This window comes from Ambystoma mexicanum, chromosome 1p (genome assembly GCF_040938575.1).
Source record: "Ambystoma mexicanum isolate Mex_15411 chromosome 1p, UKY_AmexF1_1, whole genome shotgun sequence".
NCBI classification, from domain to species: domain Eukaryota; kingdom Metazoa; phylum Chordata; class Amphibia; order Caudata; family Ambystomatidae; genus Ambystoma; species Ambystoma mexicanum.
This window is the reverse complement of record NC_090921.1, coordinates 416,495,766-416,513,401: the sequence shown is the minus strand read 5'-3', so window position 1 is coordinate 416,513,401 and position 17,636 is coordinate 416,495,766. Positions and strand designations below refer to the sequence as shown.

The 17,636-nt window shown below is 48.7% G+C and overlaps 1 protein-coding gene and 1 long non-coding RNA gene across 2 annotated transcripts in view; one reads left to right on the top strand and one right to left on the bottom strand.

Moving 5' to 3' along the window:
- The window catches only part of USE1 (unconventional SNARE in the ER 1), a 273,173-nt gene extending 263,689 nt beyond the window's left edge, over positions 1-9,484 (bottom strand). The window contains exon 1 of the mRNA XM_069649226.1: positions 9,253-9,484. Coding sequence (XP_069505327.1) covers positions 9,253-9,405 — 153 coding nt within the window. The 5' untranslated portion in view covers positions 9,406-9,484. The remainder of the gene's footprint in view (positions 1-9,252) is intronic.
- Positions 9,485-9,534: 50 nt separating this feature from the next.
- The window catches only part of LOC138571894 (uncharacterized), a 313,216-nt gene continuing 305,114 nt past the window's right edge, over positions 9,535-17,636 (top strand). Inside the window, exon 1 of the long non-coding RNA XR_011303897.1 lies at positions 9,535-9,677. This is a non-coding gene — a long non-coding RNA (uncharacterized lncRNA). The remainder of the gene's footprint in view (positions 9,678-17,636) is intronic.

The following is a 17,636-nucleotide window of genomic DNA, read 5'->3' as shown; positions in this document are numbered from 1 at the left end:
GGTCCGTCGCTTCTCCAAGCAACAAGTTGGTGGTATATCTCTCTCCTCGGCAGGGGCCTCCCTCTGGAACAGCCTTCCTGCCTCCATGAAACTTGAGAACCATCTCCGGTTCCAGAAGCACCTCAAAACCTTCCTCTTTGCTTCTGCTTTCTCTCCCCCTTTCCCCTGCTGAATTACTGGCCGATACTGCACTGGCTACCCTTTGTGAACTTGGGCCCAGGCCCCACCATTTGCACACCTGCACTGCCTCCCTGGCAACCCCCACACCTGAGGACTGTATTCTGTATCCCTACAGTCCCCCACCAGCACTTATGTGTGCTCTTACCTTGCACTTGCCACCATCCGGCCGTTTATCTTATTTATTCTACTATCCCATGTACTGCACTTTCCCCTCTCCCTTCCCCCTCACACTTTTCCCTTTCCCCCTTCCCATGCACTTGCGTGATATGAATGACACCTGGCCTAGTAAGATCGCTGTCTGTCTTCCCTCTGTTCCCCCTCCCTTGCTTTGTCGCGCCTCGAAACACTTGTGTATAGGCGCGTTATAAATGCCATATCATATCATAACTATAGATTACATCATTGCAGAGTTACAAGGAGCTAAGTTTTCTCCAAATTCTGCCTCCGAGCAGGCTACCATCAGGTCCTTTTGCACCCAGACTCAAGGTACATAACATTCACCACGCACCAGGGACTATACCGGCACAAGTGCCCGAGTTTCGGGCTGTCTTCAGCAGCCGAGGTCTTTCAGAACATAATACGTGGGGCCCTGGCTGACTTGAAAGGGGTCCTGAACACTAGTGACGGCATCTTGGTGTTCGCGAAGTCAGAAACGGAACACATGGCAGACCTAGTGAAGACCCTCGAGCGCATTCAGGAGTTGGGACTCAACTTACACCAGGACAAGGGCGAGTTTCTGCGAACGAGCAGTGAATTCTTTGGTTCGACTTCAAAAAAGGGGGGGGGTGTCGCCAGACCGCAGGAAAGTCAAGGATATTGTGGAGGCAAAACCACCTGCAAATGTGACTGAGGTCTGCAACTTTCGTGGGCATGGTCACGTACTGTGGCCGGTTCATCAAAAACATGGCCACACGATCTGAACCCCCGAATAGCCTAACTAGAAAAGACTCCACCTGGCAATGGGGCCCTCTCGAACATGCAGCATTTGACGATGTGACGGGAGCGCCGACAGCTGGAGGACACCATGGCATACTTTGGCCCCACTTTGCCATCAGAGGTGGTAGTGGACGCCAGCCCAATTGGGCTAGGAGCAGTCCTAATGCAGAAGGACAAGAGAGGGTGCTAGTATGCTAGTCGGGTGACGTCTGATACGGAGCAACTGTACTCCGAAATATAACGGGAGGCCTTGGTGGTGATGTGGGGGTGCAGGCATTTCCGACTGTACGTACTAGGCCGACCAGTAACCGTTGTGACGGACCATACACTTTTGCTGCCAATCATGGCAGGATGGTCGTCCAAACTACCAGCGAGGATCAAACGGTGGATGCTAGCCCTGTTGGGAGTACGGGGTGTCGCTGATATACTGGCCGGGAATCAACAATGCAGGGGATTATCTGTCACGACATCCCTGGGCCAAAGGAGAGGCAGAGAAAGAAGCAAGTGTCGAAGAGGCTGACGAGTAAGTCCAACTCCTGGTAGAATTGGCCACCCCAAGCTCCATGCCAATCCACGAGTTGGTGAAGGCGTCCGAAGGTGACTAGCGTTTTCAGATTTTGCAAGACGCACTCCGACGGGGAGACTGGAAGTCAGTGCTGGAAGGCTTGGGGAAGAGGATTCAGGAAGCACGTATGACACTTTAGCAACTCTGGCGAGTACGGGAGGAGCCGACATTCGTGGAATCAGGCCTTTTGCTTCGGAGAGACCGGATGGTCGTGCCAGCGGGGTAAATACACCAAGTGATTGAACTGGCCCACCAAGGACATCAAGGGATGGCCAAGACCAAGGAGCAGCTGCATCTCAAAGTGTGGTTCCCTGACCTGGAGAGGCGAGGGAAGGATTTTGTAGCATTGTGCGTGTGGCGCCAGGCGGGCTCGCCAGTGCAACGCAACCAACAAATCGAATGCATGCCCCAGGAAACATGCCCGTGGGAGACGGTGCATGTGGATTTTCATTCCATGGAGAGCGGAGTCCACTTCCTGGTGGGGATACCCAGGGGTCGAGTTTGTGGAGTCGGTGGCCCTTGAGGATGTAGCGGTGGCTCTTGAAAAGATATTTGCGACACACAGACTGCCCCAGACTCTGCGTTCAGACAATGGGCCACCGTTTTGGGGTGGAAGCTTGGCCCAGCCGATGGAAGAATACGGGATATATCACAGGAAGGTCACACTAGTATACCCGCGCCATTGGTGAAGCAGAGAGGTTCAAGAGAACACTAAACAAAGTATTCCGGAATGCTCATGGACAAGGTCAGGGCCTACGTCAGGCACTGCATCAGTTCCTTCGGGAGTATCGAGCGACTTCTCATGGCTCCACCGGAGCTGCCCCTGCGGAAGCCATGTTTCAATGGTGCCCGAGAGGCCTTCTGCCCGGAAGCAGTACCGAGGGAGCCAGCGATGATCGACGATGACCAGGTGGAAAGAGAAAGGAAGCAGCGGACAGAGAGTGAGAACATGAGAAAGGGGCTCCGCCAACACCAACTGGCTTTGGGCGATGAGGTGCTAATTAGAAACCGCCACCCTCAAGAAAGGGGTCACTGAACTATGAGCCTACTCCCATGGACATTGTGTTCGTAAAAAGGTTAATGGTATCCGCGTCAGATGGGCAGTCGACGGTCACCAGGAATGCCAGCTTCTTCAGGAAGGTGGGGGAGGCTGTCCAGAGGCCACCCAGAGGAGACTGCGCCGAGGTACCAGATTAAGGGTGGAGGTCCTGCAGGTACACCCGCTCCCCTGGATCGAGGGGACACAGGTGAGAGTCCATGCAGGGAGGGGGGGCAGAAAGTATCCCCAGAGAGTGGCAAAGGCGAGGCCTGCCCACCTCAGGTACTATGTACTGAACTGAGCCGCATGGTCGCATACTGACCCAAGCCACCTGTTGTGGTACCTACAGAAAATGCACTGTTCACGTTAGTGTAAAAGTTGGGTAGTGTTATGCGGAGTGCTGTGCTTTGTTGTTATGATAAAGGAGGGGTGTGGTGTCTGTGACTTTAAGGAAGACACATGCTGCCGAGTGACATAACTCCGCAACGTGGGATTTATAAAAGGGGCAAGTCTAGGGTGGCCCACGTTTTGAGATCCTTTTGCGGAACACTTGCCCACAAGGCGGTGATGATGTCAGAGCGTCATTCACATTTGGCCCGCCCCATTTGGAATTTAAACAATTTGTTAATGGCTCTTTACACCTGGCTTAATTGCAATGCAAATGGTTTGTCCTTGGGAGGTGATGGTCACGTTTTTTAACTGCAAACATGACCATCACGACCACAGGAACAAAGCTTTAGCATTAGAAAGAAGACAGGTGTCAAGCCTGGAACAGCAGCGGCAGCAGCTCGACCTGCAGGCTCAAAAGAGGAGCCAGGCTGCAGAGCCTCCCAGAGAAAGAAAACTGCAGGCCGCAGCAGGCGGCAGCCCTGTGGTGTGTAGCTGGCCACTTCACTTTGCAGAGTGGCTGTGCTGGACGCAGGCTGTCCCAGGGAACAAAACAAGTTGGGAAGTGCGTTCACGGCTGTAGACAGTTGAAGAGAGGCAGCGGCCCTGTCCGCAAACGTTTTCATAGGTTGGCCTCAACAGGGACCGTCAGGGGACGACGTCACATGACATGGCGACCGGCACGTCCACCCCTGGGCCTAGTACGCCATCCAGAATCGCGGCGAATCTGTCGGTCTCGCCACCGCCAGCCCGCCCACAAAGCAACTCGACCACGATGATTCAGCCATTCGATCCGTTCACGGATCCATCCTCGGTTGGCCACCGCTAGCAGCTATGGCTCCAAAAATATGAGATGGCTATGGAGTGCAAGGACGTAACCTCATCTACGAAGATGAGATTGCACCTACTTCTGAACGCGGAGGACGAGGTGCTACGCATCTTCAACGCGCTAACCATCGCGGATGGCCTGGACATCTACCAACGATCGAAGGACGCTCTGACGGCTCACTTTCTCCCGCAACTCAACCCTGACTATGAGACTTTTATATTCTGCACCACGTTTCAGGTGGAAGAGGAAACCTTGGATGCCCATCACACCCGGCTCAGGAAACTAGCAAGGTCTTGTGAGTTCACAGATGTCGAGAAAGAGATCCGGAGACAACTCATAACGGCATCCATTCCGAGAAACTAATGAGGTTGGTGGGGGGTGAGAGGGGCATCTCTTTGACGCTCATTCTGGAGCTGGGTCGCCAGAGGGAGCTAGCGCATGCCAGGGCCGCTAACATGGGTTTGACTCTGCATAAATCACAGCCGGCCCTTGCGTCATCCATGGTGGCCCAGGTCACGAGCGACAATCCACAAGGGATGAATCCGGTGGTAATTACGTACCGCCCAGATGGCAGCCACGGATCCCGGGGTCCACGGAGTGTGGATGTTGTGGTGGACCGCATCACGGACGGCAAAATTGCCCAGCACAAGGCACAACGTGCGGGGTATGTGGCAGGAAGGACCACTATGCAAAGGTGTGCCGTTCTTCAGGCGCTCCACTACCGCCTCCGCCGAACCCTCAGGAGAGGAGTGGAACAAAGAAGAAGAAACAGGGAGTCATGAGGCGCGTCGAAGCGAACAACTCGTCGACTGAGGAAGACAGAGATGACATTACAGGAACTCCACTAGACCCCGGCAGAGAGCAGCAGACCAAAGGAAGAAAAGTCTACCTAGTGTCAGCCCTGGATCGGGGGCTTGACACGCAGAAGAAAGGGCTCCGGAGGCGAAAATGCCAGGTCACCCTCCAAAACCAGCAGATATGGATGACCATTGACATGGGAGGCTTGGTGAATGTCATGCCCACGTCAAAGACATTGCAGCCACAACCATCCCTCAAGAACACTGACACCCTCCTGTTCGCATATGGCTGCAAGAAGCCACTACCGGTAGTTGGCAGATTCTGCACGACCCTCAGCCACGGTGAGAACAGGCTACCGTCCAAAGTGTACGTAGTGAATGCGGGGATTGAATGCCTTTTGAGCAGTGATGCGGCTGAGGACTTAGGGCTCATACAGTTTGTCAATCAAATCGGGGAAGCCCAAGAGGTCGAGAATCTCCTGGCGCAACATCCCAACCTGCTGAACGGGATTGGGTGCCTGAAGGGAAAGACGATTAAACTCCACATTGACAAGTCGGTCCAGCCAAGGGCCGTCATCGGAGGACCCCATTCCATATGCGCGAGCAGGTGGAGATTGAACTAAAAGTGCTGGAAGAAGCAGGTATCATCGAGGAGGTGACGGGGCCGACACCATGGGTGTCCCCGATGGTGGTCACAAGAAAACCCAAACAACCGGGGAAGGTCTGCATTTGCATAGACATGCGCCTCCCGAACACTGCCATCAAGAGGGAGCGCCATATCACGCCAACCCTCGACGAGATTGTGGCTGACCTCACGGTTAACCTGAAAGCAGGGTACCATCAGCTGAAGCTACACAAGGACTCTCGGTACATAACGACTTTTTCTACACACTTGGGTCTGCGAAGATACAAGCGGCTAAGTTTCGGCATATCTTCGGCAGCCGAAGTCTTCCAACAGACCATCCAAGAAGTCATCCGGGACATCCCAGGTGTCCTCAATGTCAGTGACGACATCCTGATCCACGCCCAGGACAAAGGAGAACACTCGAGAAGGCTAAAGATGCTCTCGGACCGTTTGGAGGCGGTGGGCCTAACCATCCACAAGGAAAAAAATCGAGTTTTTCAAGACAGAGATATCCTTCTTTGGCTACAAGTTCAGCAGCTCTGGCATCTCGCCGGACCCCCAGAAGGTCACTGACATTCAGGCCGCAAGTCCGCCCAAGACACCCACCGACGTCCGCAGCTTCCTGGGGATGGCCACGTACTGTGGAAGATTCATCCGAAACCTGGCCACATTGTCGGAACCCCTTCTTCAACTCACAAAGCTCAACGTGAAGTGGGAGTGAGGAAAAGCTTGCCAAGATGCCTTCGAGAGCATCAAAGAGTCGCTGTCCGCAGAGACGAGAATGGCATACTATGACACCGCTCTTCCGACTGAACTCTACGTGGACGCCAGCCCTATCGGCCTGGGGGCCATCCTCATGCAGGTCACCAACGAAGGCAAGAAGAGACCCATCGCCTATGCGTCGCGTGCTCTCACAGCGACGGAGCAGAGGTACTCTCACATCGAGAAAGAGGCGATCGCCGTACTGTGGGGGTGCTGCCACTTCCACCTGTATCTGTATGGCTGCAAGTTCACGGAGATTACAGACCACAAACCCCTCTTACCCATCTTCATGGGCAATTCCTGGCACCCACCGGCCAGAATAGCCAAATGGCAGCTACACCATCAGCAGTACAATTTTGAGCTGATCAACCGGGATGCGGCAACCCGGCAGACTTCCTCTCCAGGCCCCCGAGAGCGGCAACGCCACAGGAAGTCCAGATGGCCGAAGAGACCGAAGAGCACATCTGCCAGGTGGTGCGGGCAATGAGGCCAAAGGCGGTCAACATTGAAGACATCGCGGAGGAAACATGCAATGACCCCTGTAGCGATTTGGTGAAAGATGCCATCATTTCGGGCGACTGGAAGTCATTTATGAAAAACACGCACAACAGGACGGAAGAGGCAAAGGCGTTCCTCACGTGAACATTCACCGTCCGCCAAGACTTGTCGATAACAGATCAAGGGCTGCTGCTCCGCGGGAATCCCATCGTCATTCCGCCAGGCCTGCACGACCGGATAGTGGCACTCGCCCGTGAGGGACACCAAGGGATGGCTCGAACGAAGTCTCGCATTCGACACCGAGTGTGGTTTCCACGGATTGACGAAAAAGTGGAAAAACTTGTCAACACCTGCCTGCCATGCCTCATAACCGGAGCCCCACCTGATCCGGAACCCATCCTATCGGTGGAACGAGGCTCTGACAGGTGGGACGCAATAAGCATTGACTTCTGCAAACTACGAGAGGGCCTGTACCTCCTGGTGGCAATCGATGACCACTCCCGATACCCCGAAGTCGAGGTGGTCGAGTCCACGGCAGCGGAAGTGGTCATCCCGGCCATAGAGAAGATGTTCGCAACACATGGACTCCCAACCACGATCAAAAGTGACAATGGAGCACCCTTCCAAGGGGTGGAGTTCAAACAGTACTTGCAAGATCTGAACATCCGGTATCACCACATCATGCCCAGGTGGCCCCAGGCTAATGGGGATGTGGAACGATTCATGAGAACAATTATTAACAAAGTGTTGAGGCTATCGAAGGCAAATGCCAGCCCGTGGAAGGTCGACCTCTATCGGTTCCTGAGGAACTACAGGGTCACCCCGCACTGCACAACTGGCGTTCCCCCAGCGGATCTCATGTTCGGCACCGTCATTAGGTCGTCCATCCTACATCACCCCAGCAGAGAGCTGGACGAGGGGTGCACTGATAGAAGGCGAAGGGACGCCAATGCCAACATGAGTGCCAAGAGGAGGTCGCGACCATCCAACCACCAGGTGGGCGACCAGGTGGTCATGTTACGGAACCCGACGAAGTCCAACATGGATTCCCGTTACGAGTCTCTCCCATGGACCGTCCGTGAGACACGAGGGACCATGATAACTGCACAAAGGGGGCATCGTCAGGTGACGTGCAACGCGTCGTGGTTCAAGGCGGTGCCGCGCAACCTCTGGACTGATGGGGACTGTCCCCCAAGAAGATGAGGATTCGCCGCTGATCGAGGACGGGCCCGAGGATCACCAGGGCGAAGAAAATGCAGGTGACAGAACATGGGAGCAGTGGAGCGAACAGGACCTGGGTGAGCCGGGGGCGGAAGGTAAGAGATCTGATGAGACTGCAGAAACCACCTCACAGGGTGGAAGATATGGCCTGAGAACTGCCACTAAGCCGCCATCTCGGCTCAAGGACTTTGTGTGGAAGTGTGGACTTTGAAATTTGTAAAAAGGGCTTTGCGTTTGTATTTTGTTATACTCGTAAGTAGAAGCCCACTCTTGTGGGTGTGTCCCGTTGTTGCGTTTTGTTTATAATAAAGGAGGAATGTTATATCCGCCCTCCGCCCCGCTATGCGGTGACATAGGGTGTCTTAATAAAAGCCCCGCGCAAGGGAGGCAGTTCCGGGCACAGACGCCAACAACGTGTGTCGTGTCTTCTTTCGCTCCGGCTGTAGCTGTGTCACTGAGGCCTACCTCCGAGGCCTACCACGTTCTGCCTCCGTGCGGGGCCGGAACATAACAGGGGCTACGGTTATTTTAGGCGGAAGACGATGAAAAATAGCAATTTTTTCACTGAAACATCGGGAGGGCTGGCATGTATGCAACCTGCGCCCTGCACAGCAAACTGCGGGACAGTCCCAAAATACGGAAGGATCCCGCAAAATACGGAACAGTTGGTCACCCTAGGCACGTCACGTGTGAGCCAGAGGGCCCGTGGAGCCCAGACGTGTAGCAGTGTCTGGCATCTGCTCTGTTGACCAGGGGGCATGCGGCGCAGGGGAAGTGCCCATGCTAACACGCAACGCTGATATCTTGACTGATCTTGTCAAAGTATCGCCCAATTCGTTTTTTCTATGGAAAAAGAGACATTGAAAAGGGTTCCTGGTATGAAGGTGGGTACCCATGTACTGAGAAGAGGGGGAGCAGCACTAGGCGTAATGAAAATTACAGGTAAGCCATTGGATCTCTACAGACAGAAATCATATTGTGCACTGTGAAGGTGAAGCTCGGTGACGGTGATGCTTTGAATAATCAGGTTTTGATTTCCTCGTAAATTTCACTTTTTGACGAATACTAAGTATTGCTCTGGTATATGATTTCTCACATATCGCACCTGACGAAGGCTTTGTCGAAATGTGCTTGAAGAGCAATGCACGATGAAAAACGTTTTAAAGTCCCAAACCTTGCTGCTGACTGCTGGGCTAACGGGTTTCAATTGTGAGCTTTTCATTGGTTGTCTTTGATCCTGAATTGTTCGATAATTGGCTGTGAGGAGTGGTGTTGTCATTCATTAGTTTTCACCTAACTACTCTTTCATCTTCAATAAGATTCTCCCACTCGTATTGAAAAGTACATCCCTCCAGCCAAGTGAATTATGCCAACCGTGACATCACTAAGGATCCCCGGAAGTGACATTCATACCTTTTCTAACCTCCACTCCCCACGTTCGCGACTGTCAGAGGCAAGGGTTTCACAGCGGGACAGCAGCCGAAGAAAGTTCAGCTCCAGCCGGGATCCAGCCATAGTGCCAGCGTAGCGACCGCCTCCCATCACCGGAAGCGACCTCGCTGTCATACTGAAGCGTCACATAACACGTCAACCATACTTGTTTGCAAGTGGAAGGTACGCCGTTCTTAGCCCCGCCCTCGGATTTCTGATAAAGAACTGGAACGCTAACTTGCTTTTTAGTATGCGCCTCCACTGTGCACCATGCTGGTGGAAAAAGGAGCATTATCTGTTTTCCGGGTTTGAGCAGCCACAACTATTTGAGAACTGAAATGGTTATCCCGCGTACTAGAAATGTTGGGCTAGGTGTGGAGGAACAGAAACATACTGCAGTAAAAAAGGTAAACTCAGTTGTAAATGCTGTCAAGGGAAGTGCAGCAAATAAATGCAACATTAACAACACTAAGTAGCAGTGTAGTTGAGATAAAAACAAAAATTCCATTAATAGTTGATAATATTTATAGCTGTGCAGGAGACCCGAGAAAGAAGAGCAAAGGAACGCCTTATGTCCGGTTCAATAGCTCTGTCTACTATGTGTCACTTCTTTATAGCCATTTATCCAGTTAAACTCCCACTAGCTCTTTGGAATGTCTCCCGAAAGGCCATCTCCTGATTTTGTTCATATTTTGTGTCCAATACAATTCTTTGTTGTGCACAGCTCTACACCTTTTGACGAAAAGGCAAATTTGTGAACAGTGAGAATACACATTCTGTGATATGGAGCCACATTTCAAAGTCTAACTCTGTGGACTGCCAGCCACGTAAAGCAGTTTATTGGGTGCACACAACCAATTGGCACTCTAGAAAACGGAGGGCCAGAATGAACGCACTGCGCAAATGAAAACGGTATGACAAAAAGAAAGAGAAAATACATGGACGATCCGGTGCCGAGGCTGACTCTAGCTGGCAGGCGACTGCTGCAGCACTTATCCACCTGGCTACTCTGCTGGTGCAGACTGTGGATGAAGAGCTGTGCTTTGTGCCACTACTGAATCCTGCCCACGCCTCCACCCAATTGGCTACCAGCAGTTCTTTGTAGCCAATCGGATGGCGGCATGGGCCAAGCTGCAGCAACTCTGGACCTGCAGCGGAAAACCCAGTGACTCCACCCTCTACCCCAGAGACCCGGTGAAGAGAGTAAAGACCTGGAGCCTCTGGGTTAAACCCAGAGGCTAATCATGTATGTGCCGCATTAGCTGTTCAAAAACAAGGAGGGTCCTAGGAGTCCCTCTGACGGACATTAGTCCTGGTTATGAGAGCCTTACCCAGAGTCTTTAGCTCACTATCTTTCAGAGAGGAAAAATATCAAAAACATATCAGTCTTTGTCCTGCCCTTTGGCAGTCCAGCACCGAAATGCTAGGCAATTCTCCTCTGAATAAGAGTAGCAACAGCAACCTCAGACACGTGTTTCTGTCTGGTTGGACCTCATCAGTTGGGTGGAGCTGTGCCTCTCTAAGAATAGTGAGCAAGGGGTCCACGTATGGATTCCCCTAGTAACTTGGGGTGAGACCCAAAGTTACTTAAATTATCCAAAAACAAGGGGTGTCCTGGGAGTTCCTCTGTCAGACATTACTCTTAGTTACGAGAGCCTTGCCCAGAGTCTTTAGCTCACTATCTTTCACAGAGGAGAAATATCTGAACATATCAGTCTTTGTCCTGCCCTGGGACAGTCCAGCACAGAAATGCTAGGTAAGTCTCCTCTGAGCAAGAGTACTAACAGCAATCTCAGACATGTGTTTTGGTCTGGTTGGACCTCAACAGTAGGGTGGAGCTGTGCCTCTAGGAATAGTGAGCAAGGGGTCCATGTCTGGATTCCCCTAGTAACTTAATGTGAGACCCAAAGTAGCGGAAATTTCTCCTCTGTGAAAGGGTGTGGTGGCTAAAGACTCTGGTTGAGACTCTAGCCCGGGATATAGGCCGATAGAGAGACACTCTCAGGACCTCCCCACCCCCCTTGTTTGTCCCCATTAGCTGTTGGCTTCCATTGTTATTTCAATATTCAAGTTCTAAGCAGGTAGAAATCCATGAAAGACAGCAGCCGATCACATTCGAAGCTGTGGGTAAGTGATCAAGAAAAAAAACAATTATCTTCAAATATCAGTTATAGCGTGAATGCAAAGGATTAGTCTTGCTTCCTTAAGCCAAACCCCCTCAAGTTTTTGAAACAGGAATAAGTACTAATTTGCATGTTGTGTGGCCTCACAAAGTTGATGAAGAGACAATATAGAGGAGACAGCAGTTTTAAAATCCTCAGACAGGTTCCATACCAAGAACAGCATGACAAATGATGTCTCACGAGAGCATCATGATAAATAATGTGTGTCATGTGTCTCAAATCTCAAGAAAGAGTAGGTCACTCTCGCCAGATCCAAGCGCACCTATGCACGCAGCTCCTTGCGTCACGCCATTCCGAGCACGGGCTGTTCAAGAAGCACCAGCACCCCGGCACTCATCCTGAGAGGACATTTTGAGAAACAATACTATGTAAATAATGTACATGCGTATGCTGTTATGAGAACTTTGATAATTATTGGAGAAGCGCTGGCACAATGAAACAACTGTGTTCAGCATGTTGGGGTGGGTGATAAGGGTCCCACAGGTAAAGAGAAGTTTGAATTGCACGCGCCATATTGGTGGCTGGGGTGACAGCGATGTTGATATAATATGGCAATTTAGTATGAATCTAGTGTACCTAATGGGAGTGAGAAATGCGTTATTTTTAGTGTTGCTTGTGTTTTAGTTGATACATTTTCGAATTGCATGCGCACAGCTAGATAGGTGTCAAAAGTGTTGATACAATATAAACGCAATACAGGTATGTCATGCCACATAGGGCTTAACAATCAGGCAGCGGGGGCTCTACATGTGCATTTGAGGTAAGAGATTGGCAATGGGAAAATCAGTGTGAGGGGATGCGGTAGTCCTGAACATACATGTATTGGTACACATGTATGGGGGTCTCTAGAGAAATTGGGCAGTATGAATATACAGATCTGTTTTGCCGCAGAAGTATCTGACAAGTTAGGGTTGGGTAATTGAACTCTGTGTGACTGAAAAACTAGTTTTACAAGTTTGGGGAAAGACAGCATCAGTTGCGATGAATATCAGATGGTCAGTTTCCGGCAGGTCTTTTTTATGGTCTAGGTGCATTGTGAAGGGGAGATGCAATCTCTGGAAGTATATATGAGTCTGTTATTGAATATTCCGGCCACCTGTTAGAGACGGACACTTAAACCTGATGCGGGCTGCTTATAGGGAAAGGAGCATCATAGATCATGGATTTTCAATAGAGTTGTCAAGATGTGGGTTGGGACCATGTGGGCTGGAATGGTAAGTCACATAGTTTAGAATGAAATATGGACACCAACATGTTTGGGCGATAAAACTAGCAAATGTGTTTGCTCTCCTCTCCTTTTACATCAATGGAATTTCCATAGAATAGCCGTGTCGTCACAAGTAGGGGTAAAGGTTTCTAATCAGATGGAACCTGTGATAATTTAAATTGTTTGTAAGTTGTGTAAACTGTGTAACTAGGAGATGGGACTATGACCATATATGGAAAGGCCCCAGAGAGAAGTGTAGTGTAAATATAAAACATGCAATCATAAGTTAAAGAGGATGGTGCTTAGATGAATGTATCCAATAAGAAGAGTGGGAACTAAAGGAAATATGGTTACATTGTATAGGTTTAATCAATCATGTGTGGGGGTTGTCTCTGTAACAAAACCTTTGGGAGTGTTTTAACGGTTGCAAATTATATACAATGCATGTTCTTTGTGTGGTTCAGGTTAGTTTGACTCTTTGATGTCATCTAACTCCTCCCGGCTGTTTGTACAATAAACTTGCTTTACGGAAAAAGCGTGTACATACTCTTTAAGGGAGGGCCTGCTTTTGGTTACAGTGATGATCAAAGGCCCAATTCTACATACAAGAGGTACTTCATGAGGTGAATGAAGATCTGGACCTTACCACGCCTAGCATGATTATTCAGGCCACAACAAAATTGGCGACGAGGAGTGGGACGCAAACCCACCATGAACAAGATGCAAGGTGCAACGCCACCGCCAGCTTTCTTGCAATCTTCAGGTAGACCTGCAATACCATGGCCTCAATGGGAACCGTTATTTGAAACATATTTGGAAGCAGTTGGAGTTGCCAGCTATGCTGCAGTAAGGAAAAGGGCCATGCTGCTAAACGCACTGGGCATCAAAGGTTGCAGGATGAAGCCGTTGAAGACGATGCTGATGATGGTTACAAAGAGGCTGTGAGGAGGATTGTGAAGAGGTTCTCCAGCAAAGAGAACATAGTACTGCATAGGATAAGATTTTACAGCAACAAAGCAAGAACCCACAAAGCCAGTGGATGACTATATTAAAAAGATTAATTGGCTGCGTGGTGCGCCTTTGGGGATATCGCTGAAGACAGGATTTGTGACATGTTAACGGTGCACACTAATGAAAGGAAGCTGCAAGATAAATTCATACCGGAGAAAGACCTGCAACTCAACAAAGCTATTCAAATTGCCAGGGCAGTGGAAAAGACTTTGTGCTGAAGCAAAGTATTGTTGAGAAGTCTGCCAGTCCTGGATGGGACTGTTGTGCAGTTCAAGGGGAAAAGAGACAAATGGCAGCCAGATACCAAGATGGATAAGGGGGAAAGCGAGAACCCCTAAAATGTCATAGTTGCACCAGCAACCGTCATCTGGCGAACGATATAGAGTGTTCAGCCAGGAATAAGGAATGTTCGAATTGCAGAAGATTTGGTGACATAGCAATAGCAATAGCTTGCAAATGGCGGGGTAAGAAAGCTCTGGCTGGCCTGTTCTACAGCCTTTACCCGCCAGTGAGCCCCAGCAGTGTGCCAATCCCTCCCCGGAGGAAAAAGCTGTAACGCAGCCCAGCCAGAACTCCAGGACTGTTGGGGGTGATGTCCCCGGCATTGGGCATCCGTCTCCCATGTGAGTGTACCATCCCCAAGCACAGCAGCAGTCCCAGAGATCCCTGACAGGGTCCCTGTCCTTTCTTGGAGGGAGAAGCTGTAACACAGCCCAGCCAGAGCTCCAGGATAGTCAGGGGTGAGGTCCCCAGCCTTGGACTGTTGTCTCCCATGTGGGACGACCTTCCCCAAGTGCAGCAGCAGTCACAGGGAGCCCCGGCAGCGTCTGCATCCCTTCCCAGAGGGAAATTCTGTAATGCAGCCCAGCCACAGCTCCAGGATGGTCTGGGTTGATGTCCCTGGCCTTGGGCGGCTGTCCCTAATGTGGATTGGCCGTCCACAAGACAAATTCCACCAAACCTTTTATCGGCAACAGGTAACCCAGTTGCACTCTATATGGACTGATGACCTACTATAAAGTTCATATTATCAAATTTCTGATACAACAAAGCGTACCTTACATACTTTTTAAACATACATATCATAAGGACATAATACTTATTGTTAAAGTAGACTGAACGATTGATCATTCATAGTTGGAATGTATGTGGTTATAAGAATTTTGTGGCTGCTCTACTGTCCCTGACAGTTTTCGACGCTCCATCGATTATCCTACTGCAGGAAACTATGTTGACTAGGGCTTTGTTTGTTGATGGGTATATAGTGTATTGTGCCTTGGCCACTCCGGGCCTAGACCAGCCAAGTGGTGTTCTGGCTATTTTGATAAATAACAGCTTCAATTTTTCCGCCACCTTGATACATCGCTCTTCCTTTGGGTTTGCGCTGGAAATTGCATTATCCAATTCCACCAATGACATTCTTCTGGTGCTTTGCATATATGCTAGTTACCAATCTAACAATCTGGATACGATTATGGATATTCTTGATGATATATTTGAGACTGCCTGTATAAGTAACCCTGATTGTACTATGATAATAGGAGGTGACTTTAATATCTGTTGCCTAAATGATCATAAACTTTGTAATACTCAGCATCGTGATCCGAGAGGCCAGAGATGGGTCAAATATCTTGCATCTTAGAGCTTGGGGTGGGTGCACTTCAAAATGGGTCCTACAGATTATATATGGCACAGGTTGAACGCATTTTCAACAATCAACTTCTTTTTTGTATCCCTTAATGTTATGGGTTCTGGTCTAACTTGTAAAATTACTGATGTTGGTCTTAGTGACCATTGTATTATCTCTATTGCACCCTCTTTATCAACCTCCATCAGTCTTTGTGAAGTTATTCCCGCACTTGCTTTGCTGGAAGTAGCGCGCCCTACTCACTCTGTCAGTTGGAATAGGAGCCTGTGTGTTCGCTTGACTAATGCGGTAGGTGCATCTATACGACTTAAACCAAATAAAAGTTGTTCTATAGCTGACACTATTTGGATTGAAGCCTGTAATAACTTCATCATTCGTGAGGAGTTTGCCATACTTACCACATATAAGGAGAACACTGACATAGCCCAGCCACATGTATATTCAGAGCAAATTTCCTTACTAAAGCGGGCTAAGAATCAAGATCTAAAACTCCTAAAAAAAACAAGTTATCCCAGCTCCCGAATTCCTTTTTTTTCTAAAAAGGATTGTTAATGCATTATAGGAATGCCACTAAGATTGTTCATCATAAAATATATCTAGCTACTAATCAAGCTATGATCATGCGTATATGTAAGCACGATAGTAGAAATATTTGGTGAATGTTTAAAGAGACCTCTTTGTCTTCAGCAAATTGTATCTGTTCTTCTATCTCCTCAGAAAAATGGTGCCAATTTATTTCTTCAGCATACCTGCTTCCAAATAAATTTAGTCTTTATGGTTTGAAGACAATTAAGTTGAATTCTTTTCCTCAAATCACTTGGACTATAGATGAGATAGTTTCTGCAATTAACCTTCTGAAATACTCTAGGGCGTCAGGGCCCGATGGGATACCTGCCTGTGTACTTAAGTCCGACCCTCCACTTTGGGCTGGTATACTCAAATACAAATTTGAAAACATTTTTTCTTTCAGGTTATATCCCCAGATCTTGGCAAACAGCATTGATTATCCCTCTTTTTAAAAAAGGTAATCCAGCAGAGCTGGGCAATTATCGCCCGATTGCTTACAAAGCTTTTACCATCCTTATACTTAAAATGATTGAGTAATTTATACGGGAACATAACTTGTTATCCATCTATCAAACCAGCTTTAGAAAATATATGGGCACTGCCTTGAATGGGACTGTTTTGGCACATATACTGGCAAAGGTAAAAAAGAATTCCCACGGGCCACTCTTTATGGCCTCCCTGAACCTCAGCTCTGCTTTTGATCGCATCATTCGTAATGTTCTCTGGGCAAAAATGGCTAACTTAGGGTTTCCTGAATTTATCATTCAAACTATTGCCTTTTTTGCATTCTGACACCTGTTATCAAGTGAGACTAAATCGGCAAGGTGCGCTTACTCCTGAAATTCCCAATGAAACAGGTGTAAAACAGGGTTGTAATCTTGCTGCTACCCTTTTTAATCTGTATCCCACTGACATGGAAAATATCTGGCTGCACATTATTACTTTTCCCATAAAAATTGGTAATTTTAAGGTTAATTGGCTTGCTTACGCACACGATATTCTGCTCTTCGATCGTACGCCTTTTGGCCTTCAAAATAAGCTTCAAGCGTTTGCTTCTTATGCTGCCACAAATAATCTTTGCGCAAAAGTAGCAAAGTCGAAGATCTTGGTCTTCACTGGGAAAAGGAAAATTGCCCATTACACATGGACTTTAAATGGAGCCATAATTGAACGAGTCTCCTCTCTTAAATATCTGGGATACGTTGTATCTGATCGTCTGTCCATTGATAATTGGCAGTCTTCCATTAGATCAAAGGCTTGTACTTTAATTTCACGATTGAAGATTATTCGAAGAAAATTTTGTAAATTTTCACTCAAACCATTGTTGCAGTTCTATTTGTATAAAGTTGAAGCAGTTTTGCTGTATGGCCTCGATCTATGTCTTTGGGATATCACTACTTGTTTGAATTCTATTCAAGGCATGATTTGGAAACAGGTATTAGGGTTTGCTAAGTCAATCCCTGTATTCGCATTGAACTGGGCCTATCCCGCCTAGCGCCCCGCTTTCAATGGAGGCAACTCAACTCTTATGCAAAAATGTTAAATCCCCCTTTGAACTCCTTATATCACGAATCTGCTCAAATGATTACTAATTCTAATCCTACTTCGGTGACTATATTCCAGGAAAGAATGGAATTGATCTTGCTAAAAATTGGCATAACAAAGGAAGACCTCTGGCTACGTTCAGCTTATTCTAAAAAAAAAAAGAGATGTATGAATATGACTGGTGCACATCCATGGATGATATTGG